This window comes from Numida meleagris, chromosome 13 (genome assembly GCF_002078875.1).
Source record: "Numida meleagris isolate 19003 breed g44 Domestic line chromosome 13, NumMel1.0, whole genome shotgun sequence".
Lineage (NCBI taxonomy): Eukaryota > Metazoa > Chordata > Aves > Galliformes > Numididae > Numida > Numida meleagris.
The window spans coordinates 14,974,596-14,999,423 of NC_034421.1; the positions used below are offsets into that span (position 1 = coordinate 14,974,596).

Consider the following 24,828-nt stretch of genomic DNA (forward strand, 5'->3'; position numbering starts at 1 on the left):
TCCCCTTCCCTCCCCTCCTTAATAGTTTTTCTTCCTACAAATGGTAACTTTTACAGAATTAGCAAAAATGTCATGACTTGGCTAAGCATCTGTTTATGCTCTGAGCAGATACACGAGTCACAAGTTTAAAGGAGGATTGTGAAGTTTGTTTCTGAGCCCGTTCACAAGAGTGCTCAGGTTTCTTCAACCCCTGAGCCCCCTGTGGCTGCTCTGCTGAAAGCTGATCCTAAGTATTTTTAGTAACTTGCTTCTCCTTGTACATCAGCTATTGAATTTCATACCCAAGTTCCCATAATCTACACTTGTGCAAACACCTTCTGCACAAATGCTGCTGAAAGCACAGTTTGCCACAGAGAACTCGCATTAGAGGTGCTGATATATGAGAATGAAAGCTCCTACTTTAGTCTCTGATTAAATCTATGGGGCTGACTTGAAAACAACTTTTAAACTGGTAAAATAACCTGTCAAGTATGCTTGAGGAAGCCAGAGAATACAGAGCATCATAACACAAGATGCACACAGCCATCCTTCATGTAAGAGCAGCAATTCAAGAGACACCTCCCAGCAGGACACAAGGAATTAGGAAAGTGGCTTCTCCCCTGCGATCTGTGTAATACAGCACTGACTACTCAGAGCACATATACCACATAATGACATAACTCACACTTTGTTGACTTCTTGTACAATAGCTAGTGAAAGCTCACCTGGCAAGTATAACAATAAACACTGGGAATCCGCAAGCAAATCCTAGGCATTGCAGAAATCGTTATTTACAACTCCAAGCCCAGAATTTGCCCAGAAGAAACAAGCTGCAGGCCGTGTAGAGCACCTCAGCAGGAATACTCCGCACATGAAAAACCTGCTGGGAGGTTATACTGCTGATGCAAAGCTGCAGGAGCCCAGCTCTGCTTGTGGATAGAAATCAAGCCCTATGTGGCCACTAGGTAGTGCTCTGTGCTTTGCTCTGCAGCCTATTCACGTTACAGCCGATGTCTGCCCGTTTGGCCTTATAAAAATCCAATGACAAAAAAACGAAAAAACAAAAAAAAACAAAAAAACCCAAACAAAACAAACAAAAAAAAACCCCACCACCACCACCACCAAACCCCCCATATTTTAAACTAGTTGCAGTGCAGCGTGCTGCAAAATGACTTGATGGCAGTAAAATGGTATGACTCCATTTTGACCTTGTCGTATTGTTAAAATACGCAGTACTAGGACTTGCATCTTTGATTATCCACTTGTACAGCACATCTTGACTCTGGCACTTCCCAGCATAACACATGCAGGCGTTTTCATGTACAGTTTTCATTAACCCTTTGCTGGACTTTTGCTCTAGTCCAACAAGGATGCCACGCTCGCAGAGATGAAGGGGATATTTTATGGCCAAGAGCCTCCATTTATGGCTCCATTTCCTTAGAAGACACAATTACTAGACACTAGTTTTAAAGAGACTTAAGATTTCTAAAACTCCTGAAAACCTGAGAAGAATTTACCAAATAAATGCACTGAGTATGAACTTATGAACTCAGTAACATTAATTTGGAACACCAAAGATGGAATGCTGCCGAATTTAAGGACAACTTTGACAGTTTTCAGCTTTGTTCCTCATGTCTAAGCCAAAAGTGAAGCTGCAGTACCACTGGGGGGTTTTATCGTGTCTCTGTACCTATTAGATCCTTTCTGCAGCAGCGAAGGAACAATTTTGACACCTAACTCAATTGAATAGCCAGTTCAATAAAATCTGCAATTGGTTTGAAGACATTTTGGATTAAACCTCAGGTCAATAGCTCTTTATAGCTTATTATGGTTTTGATTCACTTGTGGGGCACATGAAACCCTGCAGAACAGGTTTTCTACTTGTCTGAATTTTCTCATCTCTACACTTGAGCTGTGATCAAGCAATTAACTGGACACAGTTGTGTGTGAAGGTCCCACAAAACAGTGCTCATCACTGCAGATCTAGAGCTGGCAGTAATTACAGTGGTGACGGGATCCAGAAGTTGGGTGTGAATCAGCTTTGACCTCAGTCCTGAGAAGTCCAAGTTCAGCATCGTTCTCAACTTCCACTGCTTCTATCTTGATTGCTCAGAAAAGTCTCCTTCATTTTGATGGTCATTTTAATTCTCTTTTCCTTCCACAGGAGTCAGACAGGCCTCAGCTTTTATCACATGGCTCAAAAGACGAACAGGACCCAGCACAGTTTTAATCAACTCCACTGATCAGGTCGAAGCCATCATAAACGCTGATGATTTGTCGGTGATTGGCTTTTTCAAGGTAATTCACTGGAGCTCTCCAAAGACTGGTTTCCCTTCTGATCTGTTAGGGTTATGTTGTTTTCTGCTGCCACCTAATCTCACGCATCCAAAAGGCCCAGAAATTGCTGAAGAACTTCTTGTACCCTCCAGCCTCCTTCTGGCAGGGCAGGGCAGCACAAGAAGCAGAAAAGTGCTCAATGCTGCACAAGCACTGCTTCGCAAAAGGGAAAACATTGGCCTGCAATCACTGCTGCTATCATCAAAAATCCAAAACGCAGCATCATGAGCATATACAAAGAAAATTAACTCCATGCTAGCCAAAACCAGGACACCTAATCACAGCATTTCTATTCAAAGATGGTGTAAAATCACAGAGGTGAATATTTGGCAAGGGGAAGAAAAGCTCCCTTCATGCTCAAATCCATAAGAAAAGTGATAAATATGGTCAAATATGCCAGAATGCCTTTTATTTATCTTTCCATTTGGGGGGTGGAACAGAGTTCCATCAGTAACATACTAGCAGTTTATTTACCTCCCACCAGCTAAGAAACCTGCAGGGAATAGGAAGTCAAAATATTGCACTGTATATGATCCAAAGCATGCAGTCCTTTCTCAGGTAAAATCCTACTGCTTTCCAGAGTAGAATAAGGTTCTCAGGATTTGGGTCCGAATGATGCAGAACAATAGCCAAATAGTGTAAAATAAATCTGAGCTGTCAAACATTGTTAGGTTTTTTCTTCTGCTTTTTCATTGCATCCTTGAAACCTTTACTATCTGAAACATTCAATCAATGCTCTAAAGAGACTTTTATTCCGTTAACTTTCTGCTCAGTTAAAGGCACAATGTCTGGACTCATACCTGAACTGATAAGGTCCCAGATGTGCTGGCTACAGTGCACAGACCATGCTTTATGGCTGAGGAAAGCAGGATTCATTACCAAATTACCCATAGTAACAGAGGTGGTGAACACATACAGCATAATAGGACAAACTGTGAAAATGCTCACAGTGCCCAGAATTTTGCTTTGGAGCAATCTGCTCGCAGCCATGTGTGGAGGACGGCAGCTTTCCAGTGCTGGACCAGATTGAGAAGCTTTTGATATCGCAGTGATGCTGGAGAGTCTCCTGCAACAGCCTGATAGCAGATAGTGCCTGCAGATGTGTCTGACTGGACTCCACAATTTCACTTGGAGGCTGAAACAACAGTAGATGAGCATCAGCATGAGTGAGGCCACGTCAGAAATGCAGGGGGTGGGAGCCATGCAGTGGTGTCCAAGTAAATAAAGAGCTGCATTTGGCCTTCTATTAGTCATGGATTGCTCACAAATGTGAGTGCCAAAATGTGTTGGGAGATCTCAGCATATAAATTACTATTAAACCAACATGAAATAATTGTCTGATTAAATCAAATCCGAAAGAGCTGCTGCCTTTCATCGTGCTTATTGACTACTAGTTTGAGGGTGGACAGAACAGTGACTGTTTGACAGATGCAGCAGTCAAGATCCCTGCTTTGAAGAGCACTCAGTCAAAGCACCAAACACATCTGTCTGGTCCTCCTGCGAGAAGGCAGCCCTCCTCTCTTGTCCATGCAGCTCAGTTTGCAGCTGTGCAGCAGAGCTGAAGCAGGGGAGCAGCTGCTAGCTCGATCCTTTCCAATCTGGAGAAGTCTTTGCAGAGTGTGGCTATGCCAGGGGAGTGCAGGGCAGATGAGATGAGTGCAGGAAGCATTTGGGGGGCTGTTCAGTAACCGTATTGCCCCCGCCCAGCCGGCACTAGCTGCAACAGCGAATGCACTAGCGTTGTCACAGCACTCCTATAATATCCCCTATTCTGAAGGTCTCCCTTTGGAGGTAATTGTGGCAAACCATACCCACTTTGCACTCACCTCCACCTCACAAGCCTTTTGAGGCCCATCTCACCTGCAGCTCTCGCTCCTACACATCCTGTCAGGATCCAGGACACACGTCTTAATAAATACTCTTTCTGGGACTAGGAGCTTCACAATGACAGCGTGGAAGTTTTCTGCGAGACTGCAAAAGATGTGCCAGAGATGCCTTTCGGGATGACAAGCAGCAAGGACATCTGTGCCCACTATGGCATCCAAACAAACACTCTTGTTGTGTTTAAGAAGGTAGGAGTGCAAACCTAGCGAGGTAAGGTGCAACAAGCTGCTGTGGAAGCTTTGGGCTATGGAAAAACAGTTTGGTACATTTTCGGGTTAAATAATTCCCTACCTGAAATTCAAACAGCTTAACTCAAAAAAAATATTGCATTTTCAGACAGGAAAGATTCACCAGTCACTGATACATACCATGAACCGAACATGGTAATGTTCCTCTTTTTTCCTTCAGTCAGGAATCTTTTCTTCCAACTCACATCAGAAGTGGTCAATAAAAACAAATGCACAGTAACAGCACCCACATTTAGGCTACAAAGTAGTCAGACCAAAAATGGGTGTGTCACAGACAGCACATCTGGTATAGAAGAGATCTCTTAGTACATTAAGATTAATGAGCAAATTAAAACTGTCAGCTGTATCTTGGATTCTAGCTATAATCTTCTGTAATTCATGGCATTCATTTTACAAACGATGGAATTTCAGTTACTGAGGATCATAAAACAGCAAAACCATGAGCAACATTTTAGCGTAAAGAGTGTTTTTGCTCCTGTAGTTGATGAAGTCAACAACCTCAAACTTCACTATTTATCTAAGGGAAAACCTGTGCATAATGAAGTGCTTGAAGATGGCAGACGGAACAAACTGGATCTCACGAGGATAATCAAAACCTTTACCTTGGATTTGGTCACTGAATATAATCTTGAGGTAGGTGTCTTTTTTCACTGTATTAACAAAGGCCACAGGAGGACAGCCAGTAACATTTCACATCAACCTCTGAGAAATCTCTCCATATTTCTTGGGTTTATGCTAACAGATTGATACAGGTATCATGTTATGAAACTGCTTATCATAGAATCATAGAATTAGCTAGGTTGGAAAAGACCTACAAGATCATCCAGTCCATCCATCCACCTACCACCAATAACCCCACTAAACCATGTCTCTCAGCACAACATCTAAATGTTTCTTGAACACCTCCAGGGACGGTGACTCCACCACATCCCTGGGCAGCCCATTCCAGCGCCTGACCACTCTTTCAGAAAAGTAGTGTTTCCTAATGTCCAGCCTAAGTCTCCCCTGGCACAACTTGAGGCCATTCCCCCTCAACCTGTCACTAGTTACAAGAGAGAAGAGGCTGACCCCAGAAGGCTTATGTGCCTTGACAAGTTATTACCCAGAACAGAAGGGAGTATTTGGCTAACATATTTCATATGCTATTTCCCACTTACTGCAAACTATCATTTGTGGTACCTTTTACATTACAGTAAAAAAATGGGAGGGAAGTGGGGAGGAGGAACCCTTACCCCCCAGATGTAAAGTCTCTGTGTAAGAATTCAGGGAAGACAGAAGTCTTTCTTCCTAACAACTGCTGTTACTGTGAACTCTGCTAGCAGTGACCATCTGCAGAGGAATACACACAGAAAATAAGGAGCTGATCTGGTCCTTAGTGTCTGAGAATGTTGTTTGACTAGGCTAGGCCTAAACATATCTAGAAACCCCAGCAAAATCCAACAGGCAGCTGCTCTTGGTCAAATCCAGACCAGAGGGTGCTTCCCTCTTAGAGAGACGATGTTTCCAAAGGGGACAGGGAGGTGCTGGACAAGCAGTGAGCCCACTTGAACATGCAAACACCACCAACATGCAGAGACGGCACAAACCCTGGCTTCTGAGGCAGCTCAGTGGGTTGGAGGCTGGATGGTCAGTTTCCACCCTGTCTCCAGCCCTTTCACTCCCATGCACCAACCTGGGCTTCTGGACTAAGAGAAATTAGAAAAATTGTAATAGTCATTGCTAGTGTAGGAAGGAGAGACAAGGCATGGAAGTGCTTGCATGGGAGGGTAACTCAGTGACTCTGGTGTGGCATGAGAAAGGGCAGCTCTGTGCAGAGGAGGAGATGCAGGCTGCTGATGCCGTGCAGAAGTGAGGGAAGTGTCCCAGTCAGGTCTAGCTGCTGCACCCGGGCCTCCCCAGATAACACTGCCTTTTACTTTCAGCACATCTTTAGCATTAATTCCTCAGCATGTGTTACACAGGAGGTCAGACTGTCTCTTCTGACTGTAAAATCCATGAACAACGAGTCTTTTACTGGAATATAGAAAATACTCAGGAGCTGCTGATACTTCTCACTTTATCTTCTCTAAAACGAAAGCAATCTCAGGGTTATGGAAATGATTGGGAACAGAGTCTTAAGAAGTAAAATTTGCAATATAAGAACTGAGTGACACTGATACTCTGAGCCTCTGATTCCCCGTTCGACTTAAAAGGAATGGAACAGATGTTGAGTGTTGTTTTCCAGACATCTGTGAAGATTTTTGATGTCCCTGTTGAAAACCACATCCTGCTGTTCATCCCAACGAACTCAAAGACATTCAACACAACTTATGAAAACTACAAGTCTGCTGCTGCTGAATTTAGAGGGAAGGTTTGTGATGCTGAATCCTACTACACAAATGTGAATGCTAAAAGATCAGTGGAATAACACCACTGGTGTTTGCACAAGTACACTGCTGCCACTCTGCCTTTAAGTCTACTTTAGAACCATTTCAGCAACTGTTTTTCAGCTTGGGCCCTTAACAGCATTATCTGAGAAATTCAAAGAATAAATGTCACTTCAAAACAATTCTTTAAAACAGAAAGATGACAGAAACCAACACTAATTCCAGCTGCTCCCATTAAACTTGCTGCTGATTTTACACATACAACTTTGTAGGGGCAATTTCTAACCAAAGCTAGTTTTAGCAAGCTTCTAGCAATTTCGGCCTGCACCAGGAAATGGCCCAAATATCGCAGGGCATTGCCTGGAACAAGAACTGGTTCCAGCTACAAAGGCTGAGAAATACTGCAAGGCATCTGTATAGCTTTGTCTGCAATGCACAAATGTTTGCATATATATATTTACAGATAAGAGCAGTCTTACACAGAGGTATTTCAGTTTCTATTGTCAGCCATGGTGGTGCTACTTCTGTTATAACTATGCTAAAGATTGAAGAATTAGTTTATCTTGTAATAGAAGAGCACTCTTGAGTATTTAAAAAGACATACGCATGGCATGTGTTTCAGCAATTTTGTCCTGTGAAGATCTATTAAGAACTTTGAGTGGTAATTTAGAAGTGTTACTAAAATAAGTGGTAGCAAATCAGTATGAAATTTCCATTACTTTTGGCTGCTTTACCATTTCTTAACTTGGATCAAGGTACAAAAAAGTTCTCAGAGCTGCTGGTTGTTGGACTGAGACCAAAAAAGGGTTCTACAAAATTGCTTTCATTTAAGGTTAGGTCCGAACCTGCTGCCAAGCTGTGCTTCTCTAAAATAATGGTTCTCTAAACCAAAGCTGGAAGACTCAACCAGATGCTTGACTATCTTTATTGTCAGATAATGTTTGTGTTGGTGAATACTAATGAAACAAGAAATGGACGCATTTTTGAGTATTTTCGCATCAGAGAAGTTGATGTTCCTGCTGTAAGAATCCTAAATCTGACAAGCCAAGCAAAGTACAAAATGCCTGCAGATGAGGTGACTGAGGAGAACATAAGACATTTTTGCCAGAGCTACCTAGATGGAAAAGCAAAGGTATGTCCATTACTAATGAGATGCCCCTCTGCTACACCAACTAAAACACTAACGAATTTGCAAAGTTAAAACATGCCTTGTAGAATTAGAACTGCGTGCTCTTCTGATTATCAACTGATTAGTTTATTCTTGCCCTAATGCATTCATTGACAGTTACTGAAAGAGCATTCCTCTGTATTTAAAACAGAGGTGAACTGCAAAGCTCTCCAGTTCTCCTACCCAAAAAACGCAAATTATTTAGGATGCAATTTTTCAGTTGATGTAAGCTGATGTTTTAGTGGTTTAAAGCCTCCCCATGCTTCCATCTTTCCAGTAATATCATGAAGAAATTTTACTCTCTTAGTTGGGAGAGATGAAATTTCACTAATGATTGCAAAGGAATTTGAGGTTATGGAAATTCAGTAAATAGAAAATTGTCAGTTTCAAAGTAGAACAGAATTTAGCATTTGTTGCAAATGAGTCTAGCAGAGTTCATTTTCACAGGAGGAATCACTCCCTATGGTAAATACAGTATTTGTTGTCATAATGAAGCATCATTCTCCATACTCACATGGAAAATACATGAAAATGTTTTCCTTCTTCAGTGCTCTTCAGGGTGATTTACTTTTGTTATTATCACGAGGAGTAATGAGGTGATCAGTCAGAGTAAATTGAATTGAAGAATCTGAGCAGTAGGTCCTATTTTCAATCTTGAGGCGGGTAGAAGGACAAAAGAGGAGGCACAGACATCTCCTCTTCTCCATAAAGAGCTGCTTTGCTGGCACACCCACACTATGGAACAGCTCCTTCGAGGAATGTGTTACATTCTTCTACGTGGTCTAAAAGAAAAGAAATAGCCAGGACATATACTGGAAATTGTAGGAGTCATGTGGAGACTGTGATCAGCAGTGGAAGAAAGTATACAGGCAATACTCACCTTCTTATGTGTTTTACTTAACGTTGAGAGCTCACAATAGGTAAGATTTTCAGTATTCTAGCTTTCAAATGTTGAGCCACGAGCATCCCGGATAACGAATACAAATATGTTCCCAAAAGTGATGTGCAGGCTGTCTGTCATCTCTGTATTCAAGAGAGGGACGCATAATTCTGGCTACCAACTGTACAGGGGTGCAAGATACCAGTTCCCTGCTGAGGGGAAAGCAGAGAGTAGCATGAGAAGGTAGGAGAGGATATAGAGATAGCAAAAAAATAACATACAGTAGAGGTGGACATTAGGCAGAAGAAGGTCCCACTTGTCTCACAATAACTTGATCTGGAGTACAGTTTCTCGATGCTTCCTGCACTTTCACAGCAGTGTTTGTTTCTGCTTAGTTACATCTCTCTAGTGAAGAAATTGCCGAAGACTGGGACAAGCTGCCTGTCAAAGTGCTTGTTGGGAAGAATTTCAACAGGATTGTCTTCAATAGGACCATGACTGTGTTTGTCATGTTTTGTAAGTGTTGCTGTATTCAGATTCACTTAACGTGATCCATTGGAAATGAAAAAAGAAAGCTCATTCTTACATACCAGAGCGGTCTTTGCACTTTACAGAAGTCATGCTGAGCAAATTTTTGATGTCTGATGAAAGCACATAAAAAATGTTGTCTTATCTATGAAAATGCTGCGCTGCCTTTACTGATTTAGGGCAACAGTGAGAAACTCTCAATCCCTTAAATAAGTTTTTGTCAAAGCGATTTCAAATCTCTGCCTTGAAAGAAAGGGACACTAGGATCTCATGCTGTACAATGGAACGTTATAATATTCTGTACAGTATGAGTCTGGCTGTCTTCCAAGGACAGAGGGGGAGTTAGGTAAGGTTGTCTGGTTACAATGCAGTAGTATTACATCCCAAAGAGGAGCAAATCTAACTCCTTTCCCTCCTTTGTCTGCAGGGGAAGTGATGTTCCCTGCTTGACCTTTCTCTGCAAGAAACTGCTGCCCTATCCTCTACCAGCCAGAAGAGATTAGTTTGTGCCTTGATTTGTTCAGTAGAGCAAACATACAGCACTGATATAAATACAACACTAAGCATAATACTAACAAATTCTTAAAGGTAGTACAATCATACAATCCTTTTAATTCCATCTAACTTGAGTAAGACCACTCTTCTCTTGATGGAAAGTCTGTGGCTGTGTATGCTACTTAAGGGCATTCTCAGCACTTTGCCTTTTGTTAACCTGCTAATGTGCCCTGCTTGGAGACAAAGCACCGCCATACCTCAAGCTCCTCCTTTCAGTACAACTATAGCACAGTTTATGGACACAGTTCATTTTAATACGTCTGGAGACAATCTGATATGTGTAAAGCATTTTGTGCTTCTGGCAAGTACCTCGTCATGGGAACAATGAGTTACTTGGGTTTCACTGGTTATCTGGCATGCTTCTCCAAGCAAAGTCATACGGCAAGTGCTGTGTGTTACAGTAATAAGGAGCTAAGAAGCAGTGCTGCTGCCAGAAAGGCCTTAGAGAAGCAGCTGGTTATCACTACATGAAGACTTACGGAGGACGGATGGTTTCAATTAGAAACTGACCACAAGAGAAATCCAAAACCCCATTAACTTTTATGGGCTTAGCAGATCCCACTCAGCACACTGGGATGTGCTCTTCCAACAGACTGTGTGCTTTCAAATTTGCAGATGCTCCTTGGTCCTATGACTGCAGAAAACTTCTGCCAATCTGGGATAAGCTAGGAGAGAAATATCAAAGCCATGAGGACGTAATCATTGCGAAGATAGATGTCACAGCAAACGATGTCCTGTCAGTAGTGATGGATCGTTATCCCTTCTTCAGACTCTTTCCTGCTGGACCCGATTTCCAGGTGAGAAGCTTGAGGGGATGGCACAGCTGCATGCTGATGGGGGGCTGTGTGTCCACGGATCAGAGAGAAGCATGTTCTTTAAGCAAGGCTTTGCTCTTTATCCACTCAACACTGAGCTCATTATCTACAAGAACCTGAATTAAAGGGGAAACCCTCCTACCATCTCTGAAGTGTGGCTGCAGCAAGAGCCTTTGCTCCGTTCACCATCTTGGACCTCGCTGTTGCCTCATGCTCTGCTGTTTAGCAACCTCCCGCCTGCCTGCGGGGTTCTAGCACAGCCTCACCTCAGAGCAAACTCAGAGCCAGACTCCTGATCACTGCAGTGCCTTTCTTCAAACCACGGCAAAGAGGCAGACAGTCACAGCACAACTCTGCCAGTTGTTTCTGCAGCAGGTATGACTAAGCTCTAAAGCACTGCTATCACTTGTCACATCCTCTATATTTTCACAGCATTCAGCTCTCAAGAGTTACTCCTGTGCAGTTCTGCCAGTAATTTTATTTCATTCAGTCTCAGTAGGGAAGAAATATTTGTTGTCAAGACTAATGATCTTCAGAATATGCTACCTAATGCCATGTTACAGAGTAATCAGAAGATGCTACAGCTGAAAGAAAGAAAAATATTAGACAAATAGTTATAGTCCTCCATGTACATATACAATCTCATTAAAAAGAAAATATGTCTGAAGCCAAAATAAATTAAATTCCAAGATACTGTTATAATTAAGACATTACTGAGCTTTTCATTTTTCTTCTTAGTCTCAAACTTAAATTAAATTCGAAGACATTTGCTCATGTCCTCGTTTAATCTTTTTGGGAGAGATTTTGCTCTCAGAAGTGCGTACACAGCTTCTAATGAATTGAACTGTAGTCCTGCACGCTCACATTGTGCTTTGTCTTTAAACAGGAGAGCAGAAATCCATGAAATTCTCATAATAAATGCCAGTCTGTAAAAACATATCAGTAATAACTATCAGTATCCATTAAGGGATTGTTTCAGACTTAAAACATCCCAAAGTTTGTTTGAGATCTGAAGTTCTTGTTTGTACACCATGTTTTTATGCCAGGTCCTTTGGCTTTGGAGGTGTTAGCCTGTACTCGATGGCTGGTGCAGGTGTCTTGCAGCTTCCTGCAGTGGCTGAGCCATGTTCCGTCCTTCTTCTTAGTGCACTGCATGGACAGCTGCCATAGACCATCATAAAAAAGCAAAGACGTGCTCAAGCCATTCATACACAGTCACTGCAACAGCTCTCAGCCATTTCCTACCCAACCAGCAGTTGTACAGGGAATTCTACCAAGTGCATTTACACTTTTTTAGAAGTTAGCCTAAGTCAGGGAGCAGTAATACCCTAACATGCCAATATGCAGAGCACAATATACTGTATATGCACTGCCCCACATTCACAGTCCCTATTCTTTATTCTGGCCATGAAAAGCACAACAGAAAGGTCTTGGAGATGTGTGCACACTTCTGAAGAAGGTAGGAGAAGGAAGAGGAACAGGATATATCTACAGTTCAACATCACCACCTGGTACAACCTTGATTTCACACAAGCATCTCCTGTAGCCTTCTGCATTTTGCTAGTGCTGGAAACAAACACGAGCCTTCTAACTGCCTCTGTTGATCTTCCACATTGTTTGAAGACTAAGGATGAATTGAATGCTACTGCAGAAGCAAGTCGAATTCTAAAGATGAAATAACTATCATAAGACTCTAGAAAGCACACAGAAATATAAATAAAGGAGTCTGAGCCAGCTCCTGATAAGCCAATGGAAATGTGACTAACGTAACGTGACTCATAGCTGTTTTCCAGACTGGGTTATCATGTTCTTCGGTTACCACAGCCTCCCTTACACCTACTTAAAGGCAAAGCCAAGGGCAGAACACATTGTCACACAGACCCTTCCGTGCACTCTCACCTGGTGAGATCACATCTGATACTTCCCTCCTATTGACAGGAGCATCTGCTGGGTCTGCAGGGTGTGAACCCTCTGCTTTCCAGACACTCTTCATCTAAACTATCTAAGAAGGGGTCAGCTTTTTCTGAAGCTAAAGACAAGTCACCCTCTTGCATACAGTGGATGCAAAACTTGGTGGTTGAATTAAAAAAAAAATATATATATATATATATATATATTTAAACCAGGGGCCACTTAGTATTAACTGGAGTTAAGTGGAGTTACATGATCCCAGACACCTAGATCTATAGCTGGACACTTAAGCATGGGTCCAGTTTCCCAAAGCACCAGCTCTGAGTTCCTATGGTTTTTTTTTCATTCTCACTCTCTTTAATAACCATTGATTTCAATGTAAGGATGCACTGCTAGATGGCTATTGTTAAGATAAAAAAACAATATTTTTTGATGTCAAAAGCAAAAATCAACTCTCAGTGAGACAGAAAAGTTTACTCCTCCCCCAAAGAACAATTAAATTTGGCACGTAGCTGTATGCCAGGAACAGCTATAGTCAGAGCTGAAGGAACAAGAAAGTGGATCTAATGATTGCGTGGAGGAAAGAGTGACCAGGCATCATCTGAGCTCCATCTGGGAGATGAACAACTCATCCTCTGTGTCATCGAGTCCAAATGTGAGAGAAAAATATGCAATTTTTCAGATAGATTTTAAGGTTATTTGATTTATTTCTATGGATTAAGTGAGAAAAATAACACTGACATACACTTATGCACTGATTGCTCTAATGAGAAGTGTTGACATATATTCTCAGCAACCAGAGCAGGGATCAGCTGCTTCTCTGGCTTTACAGGTCTTTGGTCTGAGACATTTCTATTTCAGCCATTAGAGCGGAGCAGGATTCATGAGAGAATATTAATTGCCTCTGGAGGAATCAAATAATATTACTCAAGAAAGTTAATTTTGCCAAGAAAAATATACCTTCAAGGCTGCAACATCTTTTATTACAAGAGAATACCTTACTGCATGGGGAACATTAAATCTGCGAATTCATCTAGTGAATTCACCAGGGAATGGAGGTGTTTTGCTTATAGTCCTTTGAACTCAAATCAGGTATAATAGCATCCACTATAAAGTAATACAGCACTATTGTTCTCCGTGAGAAGTCAGCTTACCCCAGGAGAGAAAAGGCATCTGCCTAAGTCTAAATAGACTCTGGTAACAGCAGACAATTCCTGAAGTTACATACATGGGCTTCTACAAATCTTCACTGAAAGACTTGTGCAAAATCCTTTTAGACTTCCAGAATGCACTTGAAAATGATGGTATTTGAAAAAAAAATCTTTAAATTAGAGTATGGTGCTCAGACTTATTCAGAGAATTGTAAAGACGTAAATTAAAAGTGCTTCTCACTAAACTTACTACAAATATGTCCAGTGAGCTCCCAGCTTGAGGTGAAGTGTAAGCAAATTAATGTAACTGCTCCCCTTCCTCCATCTCTTACTGAATATTCAAGCTGGGGTGTGTGGATTTTAAAAGTATTTCTGGATCTTGAGTTTCCATAAAAATGTTCAGACAGCTTAGAATATCATGGCTGGACCTGTAAAACACTCTGCTTTCCAAATATCTTGCGAATGTTTAACTGCTGCAATTCTACCCTCACTTTTTAAACTGAGTGCAGAAGTCTAGAGTGTGGGCAATCTAAAACACTGCAATCCTTCAGCTAATTATTCTGCTATTTCCAGCATTTTGTGTAGAGAGTTAAAGACTTTCCTAATCTTCAAACTCTTTCTAGGAGGTGCCCTATGCTGGGGAGCACAACCTGGAGGCATTTTCCGAATTCTTAGAAGAACAAATCAAGATGAAAGCAGAAACAAGAGAAAAGGTAGGCATCTGACCCAGACAACGACTGATCTGCTGTGCAATCCAAGGCATGTTTGCACCCCATATAGGCACACCTGAATCTGCAATAGCATAGCCCACACGTATTGGCTTCAGCCATTGCTTGGATGATTCTTACCAGCTCACCAGCTTGGCATGACAACGTTAACTGCAGTCATACCACCGCCAGGTTGGCACACACCCACTCACATCCTTGTTTTCATCACTCAGGAAGCATCTCTCCCACTGCTTGTGTCACCACTGAGCACCTACGCTAACACGGTGCTGCAAAAGGAAATCTGTGCCTTGACAAGGGCAAGCAAAACCTTGTCAGGATTTTAGCTGGAAAAAGCCTTAGCTAAATTTGTTTCAGCTACACCCAAACTGGTTCAAATATTCACACCTACCCCATCCTGCTGCATGCAGTGTGATTTCCCTTGTTCATAAAGCAATGGCACAACTGAGAGCAGACATTGTCTCTCATATTGACAATCCAGTTATGACAATTTTCTGATTCCTCAACTCTTTCTCACCCACTGTAAGTCAAACCAGATAAGCATTAGCTTTCTCATTCAATGTAATAATTGATTCACTCCTGACTTCACTGCTGAAATAGGTAGTTACAACTGGAGAGAGATGACTAAATAGTGTTACAAAACAGAGGTCTGCACTGAAAGATCAACTGTGTGAGTGCCCAGTCACTGTACACCTCTGTTTTCCAATAGCTGGAGCCTATGTTTGGTGTCTGCCCCTGTTGCATGTACTTCAATGATGTGCCTGCAACAGATCCGCTGAGCCCCATACATGTTGTCTTACGTACCATGTTTAGGAGCCATGTATATTCTGTCATCTCTTCTTCGTGCTTTGTTTTGCATTAAACCATAAGCATTGGGAAATCGATCCAAAAAACCACGCTTAGTAAAAGAGGTAAATAGCTCACATTTGCTCCTCTGTTCAATATTCTCCATTCTGCTGTTCTCCAAGTTTTCCCAGAAGAGTGCAGTTTTAGACCTTTTTGCAGTACAGTGCTTGATGTAAAGTCCCCTGTTGGAATAACTATTTGTCCTGGCTTCAGGGTATTCATAAACAGGATACATAAGAAGGTGATTTCTTCCGTAACTGCCTAGGAAATGTTCTTCTATACTCATTATCTTACCAATTGTGGTGTCCAAGTCCTCATCAAAGCTTCACACAAACCCTCATCTGCGCTTTGCCATAACCCAGTACAAGGGTGTGCAAACAAAACATTTTTTTATCAACAGCAGCACTGCTTTTTACTCCATTAACATGCCCTCAAGTTCCTTGGCTGAAATTATGAAAACAATTTATTGTATATATATTATTTTTTTGTTTGTTTTTGAAAGTAAAGAGTTACTAGAGCAAGTCTCTTAGTGAACGTGCGTAGTAAGCAGTTTTGCTCTTGCATTTGCTTTTTTAAAAGGGTCCTTCAAGAGGAATGCAAGGGGTTCTCAGCCAGAAAGAGACTGTAATAACTGAGAAAGAAGAACTTTAATAGTACAGAGAGAAAAATCCTAAGGATTGTGGGGAATGCTTCCTGGAAGGAATTCGTTGCGAGAATGAATCAACTCAAGTGAGCACAGAGATGAACCAAAAAAATAAAAGTAAAGAATTCAGCATTAATTGCTCATTGTGTGACCTCTCTTCTGAATTCAGTTTTATTCGCAGTTTTACCAGAATCGGTTGTCATAGGTTCTTAAAATATTGTCAATTTTGCCTAAATAATTCTTTCATTTTCAAACAACTGTTCTTATTTAGAAAAGTATAAGTACCACGGTAAATGAATCAAGATACAATACTATTGTTTTTGATCAAAAAGAGCAAGCAGTTTGCAATCAGTTCCTCCCCAGTGTACCCTGAGACAACCCTATTGTTTTCAAGGGAGATTAACTGATCCCTGGAGTAACTGCCACCAGGGGCTGTGCCCAAAGTGGCACCAAGGGGCGGTTTGTGATCATTTTGCTTGTTGGCAAGCAGCAGAAAATGCAGAATTTATGATATAATTTAATTTCAGTAAGAAATATAGCATACCTAATACACAAAGTCACTGTTATGACTCATACTTTAGTTCTGATAGGTCTCCTAAGCACCCCATACACGTGACACTGCTGGACAATAACAGTTTCTTCCTGCAGAGTCTAGACAAAGTAGAAATAAATAAGTTTGAAAACTTGAAAACTCTTCTTACAGAATTAGAAATCATGTACTAAGCGTTCATTTCAAAAACAGACTTCCCAAGTCTTTGTTCCCAACTGGTTAATGTCAATAAGCTGTTCTCCTATGTAAGCAGAGGACAAAAGGTGAAAACATATAAAATGAAGGAGGATTAGTCGCTGCAGTGAAGAACACAGCACTGTGGAGATCTCCTAACTCTCCCCTCTCGTCGAAGTGAACAAGAGATGGACAGTTTTGAACTGTTGGACCTCTCACGTTTTGCAGCTATTTGCTAGAAAGAACAGTTCAGAACCGACGGTTTGTTTGCCAGCCAGGCTGCAAAGCACAATTAAACAGACACACTTAGAGATGGAAGATAAAATATTAACTCCTCTTTACTTCACAGATCTTGCAAACAGATAGCACTCCACATGCATTGCTGTCATCTCATGCAGCTCTTCGTTGGCCTTCGGTGATGAAGTGTAAATAACAAGGAGACAAAGTAGAACAGTTTGTGTGAATGCGTCACAGGTACACTTTAATCTCTGCTGGGGATAATCTTCATTGGGACCACAATTAAATCCTCATAATCTGCCCCTTTCAGAAGTATGTTTTTGTGCAAGATCACACAGAGGATCTGCCTGGGCTCTGTAGGTCTTGGACCTACTTTCTTGAGCAGTGTGATGGGTGTTGCTCCCCACAGCTGAGAAGATGCATCTAAGTCACTCAGACTCCCAAGTTATTCAGCAGGTATAGTCTATACATCCCAGTCTATACACTGGCAGATAGCAAATGGTCACCATGTCTGGCAGTGTCCTTTAGCACCTCAACGCTGCACTTTAGGAGCTGAAGTTGACTCTTCTAAACTTCTTCACTGGAAGCACAGGAGGGGTTCGAGGTCCTTGCACTGTCCTCGTCCTGTTCCCAAAGTCAGTCCCCCAACCCAGCCAGTCAGTTGGATGGTAAACTGCAAGCACGGTAAAAGCCTCATCATTTGTATTCCCTACTTTCTGAAGCTTCATACGTATGTATATGTACATATACATGTATGCATGTATATACATATTTTAGAAGATTCAAATACCCAAGTTCACTTTTTGCCTCAAATTCTTTGGCAAAATATTTTGTTCCTCACATTTCAGAAGCCACTGAGGTTAGCAATACTAAAATTGGAACCTCTAGCTTCAGTCATGATAGCAGATCTGAGAGAAGCAGTGCACTCCTTCACTTCTAATTGTGAATCACAGCTGAGCTATTATTTAAAGCAAAATTATTCTCTGAAGATGCCAAGTGTTATCTAAACCTCTTGATTTTAGGACAGAAAAAGATTTTGATAGAACTGCAACACAGCACACGTCAAACCAAAGTCTCACTCAGCAGCAACAGCAGAAGACAGGACCTCAGACAGGGGTGCTGGCTTTGTAGAGATCAGCCTTACTTGCTGGCAGTGGAAACTCCCATCCCAGCTGGACAGTGAGCGATGCCGTTAACAGTAATTGCTTCTCTGCACCATTACTAAGGGCTTTTATTTACGAATATCACAGAAGCAGTTCCAGCCCAAAGCATGCCAAAGGGTTTTTTTTGTTGTTGTTATACACAATTGAAGAAGTCAATTCTCTGTTGGACATCAAACCAGTTCTCTGCCAGTGGGGCCTTGCACAAAGTAAACCTGCTCACTGCTGGACACCAGGTTTCATTTAACTTTGGGCATTCATTAACAAACAGAAGCTCTCATATGATACCCTGGGAGATCAGATTAGAGAGTGAATGAGAGGAAACGAATCCAGAAGAGGGAAGTGCCAGCATGCTTTCTCTTTGCTGCACTCAACATGATGAAATTTCAACAGCAAGCAGCGTCACCAATGTGTTTTGAATGACTATTAAACACAGAAGCTATAATCTTTTAATTAGTTTCTCCATAGAAAAACAGAGCAAGCAATGTTCAGCACATTATCTGACAGATGGGTTACCATTCAAGATAATGAAAAAAAATTAATTTTCACTGCTCCTACCCCCTGTATGTGAGGCTCAATCCTGAAGCTGCTATCTATCCTATTATAAGGTGCAAGATTACAGATTAATGAAAACATGTGCCATCTCAGCAAATGATGTTCTCATTTCTATTCCAGCCACTCTCAGATGTTGTGAAAAGACAAGAGGCCAAGTGCATGCCTGCCATGCCCTGATACATGGCAAGACTTACAAATCTACTTTATAAAGCACCCGGTAAAAATCTGCCTCAAAGACAATTTCTGCGGTGTGAATTCCCTCATTACCAACTGCACTGGGTTTTTCCCATCCCTAACCAAGCGGGATGTGCCCTCAGTGGCCACAAGTGGCCTTTCCTGGTCATTTTCCATTAGCCTCAGCTCAGTTTCAAAATATTTTACTGGAACCAAAATTTAAAGCCAGATTCTGCTGATCCAGTAACTCGCTTTTCTTCCCATCCAAACTTCTGTCAGTTTGATCAACATAACCCATAAGTGCCTCTGCAGTTCCTCAACAATCACACACAGAAGTGAGCCCTGAAAGTTGGAAGCTGAATCAGTTTCTCAGGCTTTACTAAGTCAAACGCCATTTCACTTTGGTCTAAACATTAGAGAACTTCATTAAAACCGTGCTCAGATATTCTAAAAATTATTTAAATCCAGGCAAAAAAAAAAAAAAATCAATGTTTATTAATTTAATTTGTTCCAGTAAATGAGTATCAGTGAGCACACCCATATCACCAGTTTTTAATCACATGAAAAATTTCCCCATGCACATAAATAAGCCCAATCAATTAAGTCTGACATGACTAAGTAAAAAGATATCAGCGCGCACCAACTATGGAGCTCATTTAATCTGCAGAGCCAATATGGTTTGGTTACTAATATGGAGCAGGGGAAACAACACCCTCAGCCAAGAATCTTACTTAAAAATCACTCAAAAGCAATGTGAAGCATAGCAAAGATTTATGAAAAAATAAGTTGGAGGTATTGTGAACTACCTCCCAGAAATTCTGACTTTTTTAAAGCACTAAATGTCTGCCTATTTTGCATTAAAATACAAGTTTTGAGCACCTTGTGGATACCAATTCATCTCATTAAGCTCTCTTCTTAAATCCTGGGGAAGAAAATCATGGTTCAGAATTGATAATCATTCATAAATGCTCATACGCACAGGAAAAATGCAATAATTCTTCTTGTCTTTGCAACAGCTTCATCCTAGCTTAATTCCCCTGGAGTTATTTTCAGCCAGCATAGCATAACAACAGAAACAGAAGCTCACTACATTAGAAGAGATTAACACAAATGCACAACAAATGCACTGATTGTTCAAAAAGCCACGACTGTGGTAGTTGCACAATTGGTATAAACCAAAAGGTCTGTGTTTGGAGGCCAAAAGTTTGGATTTGGGAGAAATATATGGGTTATATCCTTGAAATTCGATGTGATGGTCAAAAAGAGGTGCCATATTCAGTTCTTCAGGCATTTTATTCAGTGACTTGAATTGCCCAGTTTTGTATGTTAGGAAGGCTTTACCGCTGTCTGGCCCTTCTCTCACCTTTATTCCTGATAACAGAGGGGAGACAGCTCCAAGCCTTTATACAGGGATATTAATGGAAATGGACAACTACCGCCTTACTGAAAATGTGCTGTTGTGTTAACTCAATCAGAGTTTGGCTGATGGAAATTACTAATTCAAAAGTTCGTGATTGAAAACCATGGTTGGGTATAATCAACTGTGATACGGGGGGGGTAGGAGACAGTGTTACAGATGGATTTGGGAGATGCTTCAAATCCACCTGTCCCCTGGGCTTGTGGGACAGTAGTGAATCTGTGCACCCACAGTGCCACACAAGCTTCAGGTCACTCACACACCAGTTTGTGTCCCGTTTTGAGGTTCCATGCAGATTTTACTGCTCAGCCCTTACATACCAGGCTGTGAGTATACAACCGAAGAATCATTTGCTACCGTTCGCCAGCAAGTAAAACCCTGCTGCGTTTCATTTAACATCTCCTGGGCAAATGTGTGTTATCAACAACTGCCACCAGTGAATAATAAATATTAATAAAACATTTCATTGGAATCTTATTGAAAAGCACTTTTACCAGCACAGCTGGCAACAGTCCTCTTGAACAAATGCTGTCTCCTTGCCAAGTACAACACAGGTAGAATCATAATTAGTCACAGGCTATGGAACGTACATGTGTAAACATCACTGCTCAAGCATGATCTTTTCAAAGCTTGTATTTGATAGATTACAGTAATCTGAGTTCTACCTAAATATCCCTTCCCTGGCCTTGTTTTTGAACAGGTGCTGATTATTTCTCTATACATACCTCTAGTCTAAACTGTTTTTTCTTATAGTCTTTGATAATTTCCCATGTAAACCTTTATTAAGACTCATTGAAGAAAGAGACTTGGACACTAGTCTGTACCCAGTTGACAATCTTTGCTGTAAATTTGTTTCTTTGTCCATCTGAAACTCTCACACTAAGATGCTGGCGGGCATAAGAATTCATTGCAACATTTCTTCAGAGACCACATCAGCATGGAGGTGTGAAGGACGTTCTCCCTCAGCAACCAAAGGACTTCATAGAGGGCGAGGAAGACGACTTTTTGTTAAATAGTCACTGGTGAAAGTGAATTGTAAATTGTGATGCATGAAAAAGAAAATCAGTTTGGATAAACTAATGTGTTTATTTTGAAATTCATTTCCTTTTGTGACCTGAAATCTTCTCTTCCAGCTGACAGCCATTGCGGTTTTTGAGTGATCAAATCTTGGCTTACAAATTCTCATTCTTACTGGAAGGATCCAGAGCACTTTTCCAAATCCATTTATTGTTTTACAATCTGGTTCTCAGTATCTGAGCCTAGGACAAAAGCATTTCAATCATCCAGTCAGAGGTGAGAAATGAGGTGTATGACTTCAGGGAAAATTCACAGAATGGTAAACAACAGAAACTCAAGGCAATCACTGAGCACAAGATTTGAAAGTGTCAGAAAAGCTAACAAGGCAGAGCTCAGATGTATGAGTGGCAAGTAAAATAGTAACAAGAATAAACATAACTTCCCAGGAAGCCAGTGCAGCACGTTTCTTCATTAGCAATGCCCAAAGAACAACTGACCGCTCTGTTAATGACACCTGCTGGTGAACTGCAAGGTTGTGTTGACTTCCTGGGGAACTCCCTGACCTGGGGACAGAGCGTGGAGCACTACAGGGTCGAATATCACCATCCTTGGAAGGGAAAAGACCTTGTGGGCTGCACCTGTCAGGACCCCAAGGATCCCATCCACATTTCTTGTTGAACAAATGTTCAGCGGATATCTACTAGATCATTCATATCCATATGTAGCACTTACCAAGCTCTAGTGCTTCTGGAAAGATCAGATAAGCACCAAGTAAATTTTCTAATATATACAATTAATCAGAGACTTTTCCAGGTGGTTAATGCTGACAGATCTATTCAGAAAAGAGATAACTTTTGCCTCTTAGAAGTGGCCTAACAGATCACACCTTTTTTTTTTTTCCCCAGACCAAAACATGTAGGCAAAAAACTTAAAAACACCAATAAAGATTTATGAAACCATGACAAACTCTCCACCTGGAAAGTTAAAATGAAAATATCGCAACCTCATTCCAGAGCCTTAATATTACAAACTCGTGTCATGACAATGCATAAAAACATATTAATTCCTTCCTGAACTGTACCAAAACTTAAGTTTGTAGAACTGAACCAAAAATGACTGAAACTGAACAGGTGAAGATGTGATACACGGGATGTGCCAACCAACAGAAATGTTAGTTGAGCAGAACTCAGCTTGCAAAAACACATCCTTTCACTGCAACAATTAGATGTACCATGTTAATATGCATTGAGGGGCTCCAAATATAGCACTGCTATGTCTCTCGTGAAACCAGACGTCAATTTAAAGAGCACATTTTCCTGTAAATACCAAGGGTGTTAGTGATGATTACACACAAGGTAAAGTTGAACCAGTGTCCCAGCAAAACAAATTCACATACTTGATATCCTAAGATAGCTTCCTGATCTTACAAAACCAGCCATTATGCGTAGTCTTGATTTTCAGCCTTCTTAATATCCCACTGGCTTATTCCTTCAAGATGTTGTTTTTCTGGATGATTTCCAAGATCTTCCTAATTCTTCTTCACCCTGTCTTCAATAGCATTATTCCTGCTAGCATTTCTCTAGCATCCAGGCTCTAGTTTCTTTGATTCTCTATTCATACAGATCACTCAAGACATTATCCTCTCATTTCTTTCTCACGTTAAAACTTGAAGGACAATGCACTAGTGCCTACAGAAAAGTGATCTTCAGAGACAGTGAGGTACTGACAAGTGTAGAGTATGTTAGAGGTAAATTTCAAATTGTTTCATTTTAAGGAGCAAAGTTCATGACTGCTCAAGATGAATTTGTTGTAGGTGGTGAAAAACAAGTCTAAAGCAGCAAAAAAAAACCAAACCAAACAATGGATTTTGTTATAAGTGCACTTCTTGAAAACTAGTTGAAAAATGTAAGAATTTGTCCCCCATGAAGTTGGAAACTTCCCTCCACAACCGCTGTCCATTTAATGTCACACACATGCAGCTCCATGACAATCTATCCTTGCCTTAACGAAGTCAGGCTACCCATCTAGCACCACTGCAAATCTATAGGTGTGCTTATCAAGAAAAATAGGCAGATGCAGCCAAAAGTTGAGATCCATCTTGTGAGAAAAGCAGATTTGTTTGCTTTTTACAGTTTTGTTTGTACGTAGCAAACATCTCTGGACTTGCTGGAGCTTTCAGGATCAGCAGAGGTTCCAGCTGCCGGTTCTTTTCCATCTTACTGATTTGCCAATTTTAATATTTTTGTTGTAGAAGAACTTTGATGACAACAGCAAGTGGGTCAGGCACATTCTCTTCAACTGATGAAGATAAGCTGACTGATGTAAGTTGAGAACCAGATCATTATCTTCAGCTCATTCGATTTGATATTGTCCCAGTTCAAATTCTAATTTTCATTTGTTCACGAACATGACTTGCTACTGAACATACTCAATTAAAAGTTGCTCAAGTGCAATGCTGGATCAACTTTTCGATGTTCTGAGTACATTTTTGACTAAAGAAATCAATTTTCTCCCTTTCCCTCTCTGAGAAGGAAAAAAAGTGTATGTTTTACAGTTTTACAGTTACTCTCTGTCATGGAAGTGAAGGAAAGAGAGTTTATGTTTTCCCTGAACAAATCAGCTTTTTTTTTTGTACACAAACACCACTCATTACCTTCTCTTCATGTCTGAATGTCAGAAAATTATTTGTTTTTAGCAGACTGAATGTAATGCAAGGAGAAGGATAAAGCTTCTGAGCAAGACACAACAAGTATCTTGGTCAGAAGAATTCAGCATTTCTCAAAGCTTCATACTATCAATTCATATGCTTATAAAAGAGAATGAATTTGATTCAAATTTATGCTATCCTTTCAATCTTACAGGTTTTCAGCATGTTTCTTTTAGAAGAGAACATGGAAAACTTGTGTTCTGTTATTCCTTCTGCTGATAATAAGAAGTTATAGAAGTTATATAGAAGTTATAGAAGTTATATAGAAGTTATAGAAGTTATAGAAGTTATATAGAAGTTATTCCTTCTGCTGATAATACTTCTCTACCTTTTCGTCAAGCATGGCAGATAACAAATGACACAATCTCATCATATTGTATCCCTCCCACCACAAAAACCAAGCAACCAACCAACCACAACAGCAACAAAAAAAATACGGAGGGAAGGGCAGAGTGCATCCAGAGAATACAGAAGATATTTATAAAATGAAGAGGTACCACAGGACTGGTGGGAGGGCAAGACACTAACTAAATGTGAGACTCCAAAAATGAAGAAAACCTAAAAGAAATGTGTAGGACAGGCTAAGAAAAGATCATGAGAGGTGATATATGCATGATGTTTTATAAGAGGGGAGAAGCTTTGCTGCTGACTGCTCCTGTATCCAGTCCTAAACACACAGTGATACCATCTCAAAGACACCTCACACGCAGAGAACCAATCATGAATGCAAGTCACCCCATCCTACTATATTCTGAGTAGAGCCTTTGGACTCTAGTATGGAATTGGGTTTGATTTACAAGG

At 40.9% G+C, this 24,828-nt stretch overlaps 1 protein-coding gene across 1 annotated transcript in view; it reads left to right on the forward strand.

The window, feature by feature from the left end:
- Positions 1–16,104, forward strand: part of PDILT (protein disulfide isomerase like, testis expressed) — a 27,309-nt gene extending 11,205 nt beyond the window's left edge. The window contains exons 3-11 of the mRNA XM_021411995.1: positions 2,144–2,277; positions 4,251–4,388; positions 4,971–5,081; positions 6,673–6,798; positions 7,749–7,946; positions 9,258–9,378; positions 10,561–10,742; positions 14,446–14,535; positions 15,973–16,104. Coding sequence (XP_021267670.1) covers positions 2,144–2,277; positions 4,251–4,388; positions 4,971–5,081; positions 6,673–6,798; positions 7,749–7,946; positions 9,258–9,378; positions 10,561–10,742; positions 14,446–14,535; positions 15,973–16,044 — 1,172 coding nt within the window. The 3' untranslated portion in view covers positions 16,045–16,104. The remainder of the gene's footprint in view (positions 1–2,143; positions 2,278–4,250; positions 4,389–4,970; positions 5,082–6,672; positions 6,799–7,748; positions 7,947–9,257; positions 9,379–10,560; positions 10,743–14,445; positions 14,536–15,972) is intronic.